Source organism: Pelecanus crispus, chromosome 12 (assembly GCF_030463565.1).
Source record: "Pelecanus crispus isolate bPelCri1 chromosome 12, bPelCri1.pri, whole genome shotgun sequence".
NCBI lineage: Eukaryota > Metazoa > Chordata > Aves > Pelecaniformes > Pelecanidae > Pelecanus > Pelecanus crispus.
The window spans coordinates 25316771-25328130 of NC_134654.1; the positions used below are offsets into that span (position 1 = coordinate 25316771).

Here is an 11360-nt window from a genome sequence, read left to right on the forward strand (position 1 = left end):
AGAAACAGGTTATGTAGAATGCAATAGGTTATGAAGAGATCTGCAGGGTAGTGGCTCATGCTTTGCGAGAAGCCTGTATTGCCCACTTGCATTCTTATGCCTGACAGGGTCAGTAAGAGCCAGAAAGAGAGCAAGTATTTACAAGTATATCCCAGAAAGAATGAAGTTTACAGTTAGAAATTCACATAATATGTACAGTTTTGAACTGTTCAAGTATGTTTCAGTTGGACAAAGTGCTACAGGTCACATAAAAAAACCACAGTAAAAACAAGAGGAACTATTAAGACAAAGAGGTGGCAGTCATTTGTGTGCCAAACGACTTGTAGGCATTGCAGTATATGCAAGATCTAGAAGTTGAAAGTATCTGGAGTATTGCCCTGAATTTGGAAAGTGTAGCTGGCAGCAGTAGATTCTGGTACAACATTTTGGTCTTCCTCCTCCTAGGAGAAAAAGAAGAGAGTTTTGAAAGAGCAGTAGCATTTTAACCTAGCAGTCAGTGCTAGAACAGAAAAGCAGGAAAAACCCATCCTGCAGCCACTTACTTCTGCTGAGAAATACTTCTCAATCAGGGTGGAGGAAGCTTTGTACACTTGTTCATTTTCATGTGACTGGAGAGCTTCAATTTTGTCTAGACCCCCACACTCCTCAATCATGAGGCAAAGTTTTTCAGTCTCATTAATCTTCTCAGCAGCCTGCAACAGACAAGCATGGAACAACCTCAGGAGAGATGTATGGCACCAACTACTGGAGAACCATTAGCAACAACCTGGACAACGATCGAGTATGCTGCATCCACATACCAAGAAGATATTAGAAATAGCATCCAGGATAACTAGCACAGTTTTGCTGTCTTTAGCAGAGAGGAGATTCAGCAGGGGTTCAACAACACCAGCCTGAACGAGATACACAATCTGGTCAATTGTTCCACCACTTGTGTAGTTGGTCACAGCCCACACAGCTTCCTTTTGAGATTTGAAATCCCCCTGTGAAGGTAAAAGCAGGGTATTATACATATAGTATAAATGGTAGTAGTAACAGCAAAAGCCTCAACATAGTAAGTGTAATTTTTGTTTACCTTCCTCAAAATGCCAATGAGATAAGGTACAAGACCATGGTCTACAACTCGCTGAATCTGGTCCTGTCGTCCAGCAGTGATGTTGGACATTGTCCATGCTGCTTCTTTCTGAATGTTGTTTTTATGATGAGAAAGGAGACTTGGAAAGACAGATAGTGCTCCTGAGTCAATAACAATCTGCGTCTGCTCATCAGTACCAGTGACAATATTTCCTATGGCTCTTAATGAAGGAGTCTGAAACAAATATAAAAGTAATTCTTAGGAAAACTGTTATCATCTAATCTGTGCTTGAACAACTACAGTCATAGTTGATGCCCCTCCGCTCTCACCTTTCCAGTTAACAGCATGATGTGCTATGTACTGATGAGCTTTCAGCTCCTCATCAGCATTACACATGCAGACATTAAGCATGCCAAGACTGCACACCTTCCAAGGCCAGTCTGCAAACAGCTACTCATGTCAGAGCTTAGGAAAACCATCTCCCAAGTACTAATGCAGTTTTAGTATACTATAATTGTAGTGTGCACAAAGCCCACTTCTAAGCACCATCCCTAGAATGTGGATTTGCAACAGTAGGTTTAGAGTTAAAAGCAAGCTTTAAAGGATGTTGATGGTTGTGCTGGCCTGCACATTAAATCAAATGATTACATAAAGAAGCTTGATAGTAGTCAACAGCAATAGTCTATGCCTCATGTGGGGCAGTCTCCAGGCAAGACAGAAGCTCAAGTCTTATCTACGCAAAACCTAGAACAAGCATCAGATTTACGTAACTGCATGGTTCTTTTCATACGCGGACACTGTTTTAACTGCACTTTTACTCATGACTCAAGTCAAGCAACAGCAATCTGCATGTCTGACAGCTTACCATTATTGGCAGTTCACTACATCCCAGGAGTTTCACAAGTTGTGGCACCAATCCGGTTTTCACTACAACTTCTATCCTGTCATTGGAACCATCCGTTAGATAGGAAAGTGCCCAGCACGTGTCTGCTAACACCTCAGGATCATCATGGTGCAAAAGCCGAACAAGAGTTGGAAGTATCTGCTCAATAGCTTCTATGGGTGGCGCAGGATTCTTATTACGACACAGGTTTGAAAGAGTCCAGGTAACATTGCGTAAATATCCAGACTGCAAGAGTTGAAATAAATGGTTATCAACTGTTTAGTTGCTTAAGCTCTTTTGCTCATTTATTAGTAATTGTAACTGGAATCATACTGCACACTTACAGCCAGAGAAGAGAGATCAGGAACCGCTAGTAGGCTCAGCAGTGGCTCAATTGCACCAAATTTAATAACCAGATCTCTATAGCTAGAGCCATCCCCTGAGAAAACAAGAAAAATAGCCAGGTGAAGACCAGAATAGAGGGATGTGTGCATACAGAATCATTATGTGTTAGATGAATTATTCTACTGCTTAAGAAGGGTTAGCTAAAATAAAAAGAAATAAGAGGACAAAAGGACTACAGACACGGTTAGGCCATATGACAAGCATGTGTTTTTCTAATCAAGCCACTGAGTTTAATTTTTTTCCTGTTGGAAGAAGAGGTAATTTAGTGTATGTTTTCTATATAGCTTTTCTTAGAGTTCATAACTAAGCAGGGACTTGCATGTTTCTTTGAAAAGAAACACTAAAACAGAGCTCTTCCCATAACATGGGACTTCAAATGGAGGTTGCGTGATTGGGTTCTATAGTGTAATGCTGAAGAAATGACAAAGTTTCTTGATTTAATTATTCTATCGCAAGGTACAAAAAGTGCCTTATAATTGAGCTTAAAAAACTCTAAGGACAAGCTTTAAGAAAATTCCAAACAAAACTTTTATTGAGCCTTTCCTCTGTGTGAAGATTCACTATTCTCTGTAAGGCACAGCTGCTGGAAACAATAATACAGCAAATACAATATTGTAACTACATTATTAATTCCGATCAGGTTGGTTTTTTTTAGAATGGGATCCAACACTGGCAGATCAAGTAATCCTGAAAGTTGCATGAGAAACTTCAGTATATAATACTTTACATCAGTGAGTATCTGTTTCAAAGCAGGGAATATTGGCCATCACATACACAGTTATGTGAGCCATCTGCTTCCTCCCTTCCCCCTTCTAGTGAACACACAGAGCAGAGCTCACTGGTAAGTCACAAAAACATCAAGTGAGATATGTGGAAAAGCCCTATGTTGTAGCATAGTTATGTAGCTCCATCAAAACTGAACTGAAATATGGAAGCAACCCATTTAATGCAACCCACAGGTTGCCAGGGATTGTATGAGACATCTTATACCAGGTCTGAAGATAAAGAACTGTCCGTGGCACACTCTGCATCACAGAGCATGTCTTTTCTTGAAAAGCATTAAGGCAGAGTTCCCAAGAAACTCAGCACACTACATGGCATGTCAGTAGCAATGTCCTCCTGGTTTAAATAAGGGAGCAGGTCTTGAAATAGAGTTGCATAGCATATTGACATACCTGCAATATTTCCTAACGCCCACACAGCCTGTTCACTGATGTGAGTATGGGGAGAGGCCAGTAGTGAAATAAAGGCTGGAATAGCCCCTCCGTCTACTACGGCCTTTGTTTGTTCTGACGTGCCAGAAGCAATGTTGGTAAGCGCCCAGGCGGATTCAAACTGAATAGGACTACAGTCTGCTCTACCCAAGAAGGAGACAAACTTTGGAATCAGACCAGCCCGAATGATGTTGTCTATGGGGGGCTGCTTCTCTCTTGAGAGGAGTTTCCTAAGGAGAAAGACAAACAGCATTATTTTTGCCTGCAGAGATATGAGCAACAGATTAAACAGTCTAAAAAAATAATAAATATTTTAAAAAAAGTTCAGCATTGCCTAAACTTTCAGAGAAGACAATGCAACAAGACCTGAAGGAGACATACAGACAAGCTGAGCACTAGCTTCCTAAACCTCTGTTAACATTGGCTTTGGCATATCTTCACCATATGAGAGGTTCTGTTCAGACTCCAAAACAAAGCAGACCTGCAAGAGTCATGATACATCTGAATTGCTACAGGTTTCTCAGCAGACAGGCTAAGGACTGCCAGAAGCAGCACTGCTGCTTTAGCAAGTTTGCTAAAGGAGATTTTAGATTTGGAAGGAGAACGGAAGTTTGGCATACTTCAAACCCCAGTCATCTTACTGTTCACATTATTCTAAGGTAGATCACTGCACTCAAATATTGCAGTCAAGTGTTAGCAGTTTAAAGACACCTTATTTTGCTATAACAAAGGGTTCATTATTATTACTCCTACAACTCTAAGATGGACTACTGTTTACTTTGCCACCCCAAAACCACTAGAAAGAATTACTACTTCTAGTAAAACGTTCAGGCACTTTAAACATTCAAAAGCCACATGGTTTCAATACAATTATGACTAAGTTAAGTGTACCTAAACATTGTATATAAGGCTGACTCGGGTGTTTGTTGAAATACCATCTGAGAAGAAGAGCCACAGCTGCTGCCCTAAGCAGACACTCAGGCTCATAAGCCAATTCTTTTACCTTGCCTAGTTACTGGCTTGCACAGCTGAATTGGTTACTTCTAAACTCCTTACCTGGCAGCTTGAGTAGCCTGTAGCTGAAGCTCCATGTTATTACTATTAACTCCTTTGACTATTTCTTCAACTGACCAGTGTGCTGAAACCTGTAGAATAAAGTTACATGAATGCTTTGTTGGTAGAGGCACATGTCTTCGTGACCACAGGGGCCTTCTATACAATGCTTTGAATAGACCCCAGTTTACAACCACTTTCTTTATTAAAATATTATACCACTATGTGATTCTCCAAAACCTCAGCTACAGCTTTAGCTACAGTCATCCAAACTACTGAAAGCTTTTTTTAATCAAGCACTTCACACCACTGTTACACTAGGCTTAAACACAGCTGGCTAAGCTGCATTTTAAGAGTGTTGTCTGTTAGTGTTAGTAGTATAGATTTAAGCTGGTAATGTATATGTAGTAGCACTGTGTCCCACACAAGAAGGGATTCATACTAGTGTGGCTGCATGAGCTTATGTTGCAAGACCTCCAAGTGTACCTGTTCCAAGTACTTACTTACCTGATTGCTTCTGTTTTCCTGAAGGGGAGAAGTAGCATCATCTGGTAAAGTGCTAACATTTCTTCTTTTAAGCATCTGGTCATCTTTCTTAGCTTTCCTCAGCTCTACATTGACTTCAATACGCCGCCTTCTCATTTCCTGGAGGATATACATTCATAGTAAGTTCTTGGCTTTTATAACTCACATTTAAAGAGATGATGGCTAGTTAAAATGCTAATTGCATCAAAATACTCACCGTAGTGTCCTTTCCTTTGTTCTTGAATCTGTTCAAGCGAGCTGCTGCTACATTGGCATTCTCATTAGTAGACATCTTGCTTATTAGATTGAGAGAAACAGATAAAAACAAGCCTGAAAACAGAGCAAATAATAAACAGCAAGTTTACTCCACAAAAGTTAAAAACTGAGATTAATACTTAAGAATTAAATATTTGTCCATATTAGATACAATAACAGCCTCTGACTTGATCAAAGATACTGGTAATGTAACAGCTGTGTCTTTAAACACCTAGTTGTTACAGCAAGCTCTAATCTTAACACAAAAACAGTAGACACACATACACTGTTTTATGATGCTTCCAACCACAAGCATTACCAGAATCATTGCTTGTAGGAGCAAGATTGGTCTTCCTTCCCATAGACAGCACACATATGTATTTTAAATACCATTTTCACTGTGTCATGCCTCCACTGCACAGACAGCCCCCCCCATGCCTCCATTGCACAGACAGCCGCCCCCTCCCATGCCTCCACTGCACAGACAGCCACCCCCTTGCCTCCATGGCACAGACAGCCCCCCCTCCCATGCCTCCATTGCACAGACAGCCCCCCCTCCCATGCCTCCATTGCACAGACAGCCCCCCCTCCCATGCCTCCATTGCACAGACAGCCCCCCCTCCCATGCCTCCATTGCACAGACACACCCCCCCTCCCATGCCTCCATTGCACAGACAGCCCCCCCTCCCATGCCTCCATTGCACAGACACACCCCCCCTTGCCTCCATTGCACAGACAGTCCCCCCCTCCCATGCCTCCATTGCACAGACAGCCCCCCCTCCCATGCCTCCATTGCACAGACAGCCCCTCCCCCCCATGCCTCCATTGCACAGACAGCCCGTCCAGTCCCACCCCGACCCCCTTTGATGGGAACAGCAAGATCTCGTACTGGGAATGCCCCCCGGGGAGGGGGGCTTGCTGTGCCGGGGCAGCCAGCAGCACACAGCAGCAGCCGCACTGGTACCGAGGCAGGCCCCTGCACCTTGGCCAGCTCCAAGGCGACCCACCGCATAAGGACCGGCTGCGTTTCGGCCACAGCTCAGCCGGAACACGCAGACCCCACCCCTGGGACGCACCAGCGCTGTCAGCCCTACTCCAGGCAGCGGCCTGCGACCGCGCAGACCCGAAAGGCTCCACAGGGAGCCCCCCGCAGGGCCCGGCGGCGGCGGAGCCCAGTCCCCTCTGACAGGGCAGCGCAGCGCACGGCCTACACCCTCCCCGCCCCGCACCCGGCTCCCTACTGCCGCAGGGCCCCTCCCCGCCCCGGGCACCTCCGCCGCGGGCTCCGCGCACAGGTCCTGCCGCTGCTGGTGGTCCCGCCGCCGCTGCTGCTCCCGCCCGCGAGCACGCTGCCACTGCCCCCGGCCGCTCCAGGCGGAGATTTAAATTTTCCGCGTCCTCGCCCTGCCATTGGCCAGTTCGAGCCATAGCAACGCTCCGATTGGCCAGTTTGAAATGCGGCTCGTCTCGCGATGGAGGGGAAACGAATCCCCCCCCGCGCTCCCGGGCAGGGGAGGCCGGGCGTCAGGCGGCCCCGCCCCCGTCCCCGCCTCACGACTACAACTCCCGGCATGCAGCGCGGCCCCTCCGCTCGCCGGCGCACGGCGCGCCGGGACTTGCGGCTGCCGCGGGGGCCGGCTCCGTGGGGGGCCGCCCGGGGGGCGCCGGTGGGGTGGCGGCGGGGGCTGTTGCAGCCCTGGGTGCGGTGGGGGCTCGGAGATTTTTCGCGCTCTGAGCGGTTCGGGGCAGTAACTTGCCGTTTCCTCACGCACAGCCTGATTTCTACCTCAGTGACCATCAGGGCACCGCAGGCTTTTTCCTGACACTGCCTGTGGTGGCTCCGAAAAGGTGCTGCACAGGAATTCGAAGGAAACGGGATGTGAGATTGCCGTTGAAAGCGATTCAACAGCCGTCAGGGCAGATCAAAGCTAAATGTTACAGAATAACAATAAAAGTATGCCTGCCCCTGTGGCGTGCCCAGAAAATCCACAGATTTGGGATTGTCTCGGATGGGTTTGGCCTATTTACGAGGGATGGAATACAAAAGAACACCCTGTTTCACGGGAGTTGTAATTCAAACCCTAAAACCTGGGGGAAAAACGTGACTCTGGCAGCGACTCAAGCGCTCCAACGTCTATGATGTACAATTTGGGGCAGAGAAGTGTCAAGAGATGCGCGTTGATACACCTGCGCGTTAAACTGCTACGTTAAACCATTTATACCGATCTGTAGATGCACACGGTGGTCTACAACGATGTATGCAGAGGAGGAGGAATTACCAGCGCCATTTTGCATAGCTTGTTTTGGGCCTTACAGTTGCGATCTTTGTAAAATCAAAACATCACAAAAACATTTAAGCAATAGTAGGGAAGTCAAGAGAAAGCGCATCAGTCACAAACGGAGATACTGAAAAAGGACGAGTTTGGCAGAAAAAAATGCTCGAAAGTAGAAATCGAGGCAAGACGCCTGGTGTGCAGAAGGACCGGGAGGGCCAGAGCGAAGAAAGTCCGCCGGGTCATAAACGGGCAGAGCGTGCGCGGTCCGGAGCAGCCTAACCGGGATGGAGGAGACAAGGAGAGCACAGGGACGGGTGTTCCAGGGCGGGGAGATTTGGGAACTCGAGGTGGCCGTGTGCGAGGTGCTGCAGGCCGATCTGGGGGGCCATGGTGGGGGGGCGCGGGAGGTGTCACAGCTCGAAGGGCCCCGCCACCGATGCAGGGCGGAGAGGTGGAGGGAGGCTGGGCGGCGGGGCCCCGCCGGCGCTGAGGCAACGGGACAGCGGAGGGTGCGCAGGAGAAGGGGAGAAGGGCCGCGCCGGGAGGCAGACGCCTGAGGGGAGGGCGGCGGGCGCGCAGCCGGCGGGGCGGGGCTGGCGGCAGCGCAGGAGCCGGCGGCAGGGGCGGGGCGCTGGGGCGCTGGGCGCCGGTGAGGGGAAGGGCGGAGCGGCGGGGCCCGGCGCGCGGGGCGGGCGGGGCCCGGCGCGGGTCCCCTGAGGCGGGCGCGCGCGGAAGGGACGGAGGATGACGTCCTCGCGCCGCGCGGAGGCAGCTAACGGGCGCCGTGGAGCGCGCGTGGAGCGGGAGGGGCTGAGGGCACGAGCCCCTCCTGCCCCCCCCCCCCCCCCCCCCCCGGCAGCGGCAGCTCGGGCGCGCGTGACGAGCGCTGTGGGGAGCGCGGGGGGAGGGGGATGTTTCGTCTGGCGGAGGGGGGCTGAGGGGAGAGCGTGCCGCTCTGCCGCGGCCGGGCGGGGGGCGGGGGGGCGGGGCCGGCCCCTTCTCCCAGGTAACCAGCGGCAGGACGGGAGCTGCGCCCCGGGAGGTTTAGGCTGGATGTTGGGAGACATTTCTTCACGGAAAGAGCGGTCAAGCGTTGGAACGGGCTGCCCAGAGCGGTGGTGGGGTCCCCATCCCTGGAGGGGCTCAAAAAACGGGCAGAGGTGGCACTGGGGGACATGGTTTAGTGGGCACGGGGGTGTTGGGTTGGCGGTTGGGCTGATGATCTCAGAGATCCTTTCCAACCTTAACGATTCCCAGTTTTTACTGTCATTAAAAAATCCAGCCGCCAAGCCAGGAACCATGAAACTGCTGCTCTCCCCTTCATGGGTTCAGTGGCGGACTTGGCAGGGCTAGGTTAATGGCTGGCCTGGGTGATCTTAAAGGGCCTTTCCCACCTCAGCAACTCTATGAGTCTATGACGTTGAGGGGCGGGGCCTCGAGGCTCCGAGGCCAGCGTCGTGCCCAATGGCGTGCAAGGAGGGCGCCCCCGGGGGCGGGGCCTCCTGCTGACGAGCAGGCAGACTGACAGCTGGCGTGTGGGCGGGGCCAGCGCCGGGCGGGCGGGGCTCTTACCGCGCGGCGCTCGCAGCTTTTGCTGGGTGACCCAGTGGCCTAATGGATAAGGCATCAGCCTCCGGAGCTGGGGATTGTGGGTTCGAGTCCCATCTGGGTCGTACCGCATACCTTTTGGTTTTTTGTGGCCCTGCGGTAGATCCGGCGCGGGGGCTGCCCGGCCTCTCCCGCCGCGCAGAGCTGCCCGGTGCGATCGCCCGCCCGCACCCCCCAACGCTTTTAGCCGGGCCGGACGCGGAGCCGGGCCCGGCCTCAGGCTCCCTCAGCCGCAACCGCCGCCCTGCCAGCGGGGCGCCCGCCCGCGCCGGGCCGTTCGCCCCTCGCAGGCCCTGGTGCCGCCGCCGCCGCCGCCTCTCTCCTTCCCGCCGGGATCCTGGGCCCGGGCCCCTCTCTGGCAGGAGGCGGCGGCCGTGCCCGCCGCAGACCCGCGGCCGGTGAGTGTCCCCGAGCAGCGGGGCGGGCTGCGGGCTTGGTGCGGGGCTGGCCGGGGCGCGGGGGCCGGGGCCGTCGCTCCGGGTCGCACCGAGGGTCCCCCAGAGCCGCTGTGGTAAAGGGGCGAGGGAGCGCGGGACTGCTGTCGCCGTTGCGCGGCCGGTCCCCATTTTCCTCAGAGCGGGGAGCCTGCTCGGAACGCTTGTCCCCTCTCCGCTGCTGCGGGCACACGTTCTCCAATGGTAGAAACGCTCCAAACGCTCCTGCTGTCCTTTTAATCAAGGTCCCGTCCGAGGAGAGAGTCTGGAAAAACTCATTAGTAGTCATCCATTAATATCGGTTGAGTTACACTGCCAGTAATTTAAGGAGAAGGCTCCCTGGAGCACAGCAGGTCTGCAGGACGCTCACGCACCTGTCCGTCTGTCCATCCATCCATCCTCAGCGCAGCCCTCAACAGCACGAGCATGTCGCGCTCGTGACTTCTCTCGCTTGCTGCTTGAGCGGGAGATGAGGGACGTGAAGAACATGTGAGCTCACCTCAACTCCTTAGTTTAAATTCCTCGTTCCATAATAGCTTACTTGGGATACTTTTGGAATTAAAATGTTTCAAATAACAAAGGAAAAAAAGGATTAATAAATGCTGCAGTAGAAACGTAACACACTAACAGATGCGTTAAAATTTCATTTAGTTTACACACTATTCTAAGTTTCTGTATCTTCACCCATAGCAGCTTGAGATAAAGCCCTGTACTTTTAAGAATTTTATTAAACTGCTTAATTAAGGCAGTACAAAACAGCGTTTAAACTAGGCAATAGCTGGACCACATGACACAGGCATTACTGATGGGCAGTTTTGCTGCTGGGGGGATGAGCTTCAGGAGCTGGGATATAGAGCTTTTACAGGGTTTTTAAGTTGTTAGTTACACCTTAAAGGCATGAACCAGTTCACCAACTTTCACGACATCCAGTAGCAGCTAGGGAGATAAATCGTCACAATGGAAATCTTGTCTAGCACCAAGGTCACCTGTTTCAATTAAGAACATAGGAAGGTTGCACTGTGAGTATTTAGGGAACATGGCAATCGTAAAGAGTTATTTTGCGTCTGTATCTTACAGCAGCAAAAGTATAAGTTGTGCAAGATGCAAAATTAACAGTTGTTTGACTTTCCTGTATGCACTAGGGTAGTAACTTGCCAGCTGTTTCCAACATCTGCATGTTCGTTAACAGCTGGCAATTCAAAACCTTTTTTTTTTTTCTAAACTGAGTATTTCCAAAAGTTAGTGGAAAAGCTAATGTTCTTCTTGCTATAAAAGAGCTAATTTTGGGCTCCATTCAGGACAGTCTCTAAGTGCATATGAATATTCAGTTGGTACTGATAGGTTATGTGCTTGAAAAGTTCATCTTCACACCAGCAAAAGACCACAGAGGCACAGTTGGAGTAGATGACCCCAAACAATACCCTGCCCTATGATTCTATGAATAAGCTTACTTAATTCAGTAACCCAAATCGGAGTTGGCTCGGTGTGTGAAAATTTGCAGAGTTCTTCATGTTAGCAAATACAGATTTAAAAATAAAGCTTTATCTGTGGTCAGCAGAGCTGCCCCTTGGACTGGACAGGAACTGCTACATTTTTCAGTCTGAAAAGAATTACTGGAAAGGGTTCCTTAAA

At 50.1% G+C, this 11360-nt stretch overlaps 1 protein-coding gene and 1 non-coding gene across 2 annotated transcripts; one reads left to right on the plus strand and one right to left on the minus strand.

The window, feature by feature from the left end:
- Nucleotides 1-347: 347 nt before the first annotated feature.
- On the minus strand, nucleotides 348-5447 carry KPNA2 (karyopherin subunit alpha 2). The gene is made up of 10 exons (XM_009485621.2): nucleotides 5373-5447; nucleotides 5138-5275; nucleotides 4634-4722; nucleotides 3539-3807; nucleotides 2303-2397; nucleotides 1941-2204; nucleotides 1076-1309; nucleotides 801-983; nucleotides 543-692; nucleotides 348-440 (listed from the first exon to the last, which is right to left on the minus strand). The coding sequence occupies exons 1-10, from the start codon at nucleotides 5445-5447 to the stop codon at nucleotides 348-350; spliced, it is 1590 nt and encodes a 529-aa protein (XP_009483896.1).
- A 3839-nt stretch (nucleotides 5448-9286) lies between these two features.
- TRNAR-CCG (transfer RNA arginine (anticodon CCG)) lies at nucleotides 9287-9359 on the plus strand. Its single transcript has one exon. It is a non-coding gene; the product is annotated as a tRNA-Arg (tRNA).
- The last annotated feature ends 2001 nt before the right edge of the window (nucleotides 9360-11360 follow it).

What these genes read in the sequence shown, in the direction of transcription:
- KPNA2 (XM_009485621.2), bottom strand. Translation starts at nt 5,447, where the DNA reads ATGTCTACTAATGAGAATGCCAATGTAGCAGCAGCTCGCTTGAACAGA. An exon ending in AGGAAAACAGAAGCAATCAG is followed by an intron (nt 4,723 to 5,137) that starts GTAAGTAAGTAC and finishes TTTATTCTACAG; the next exon opens with GTTTCAGCACACTGGTCAGT. An exon ending in AGAAGTATTTCTCAGCAGAA is followed by an intron (nt 441 to 542) that starts GTAAGTGGCTGC and finishes TTTTTCTCCTAG; the next exon opens with GAGGAGGAAGACCAAAATGT.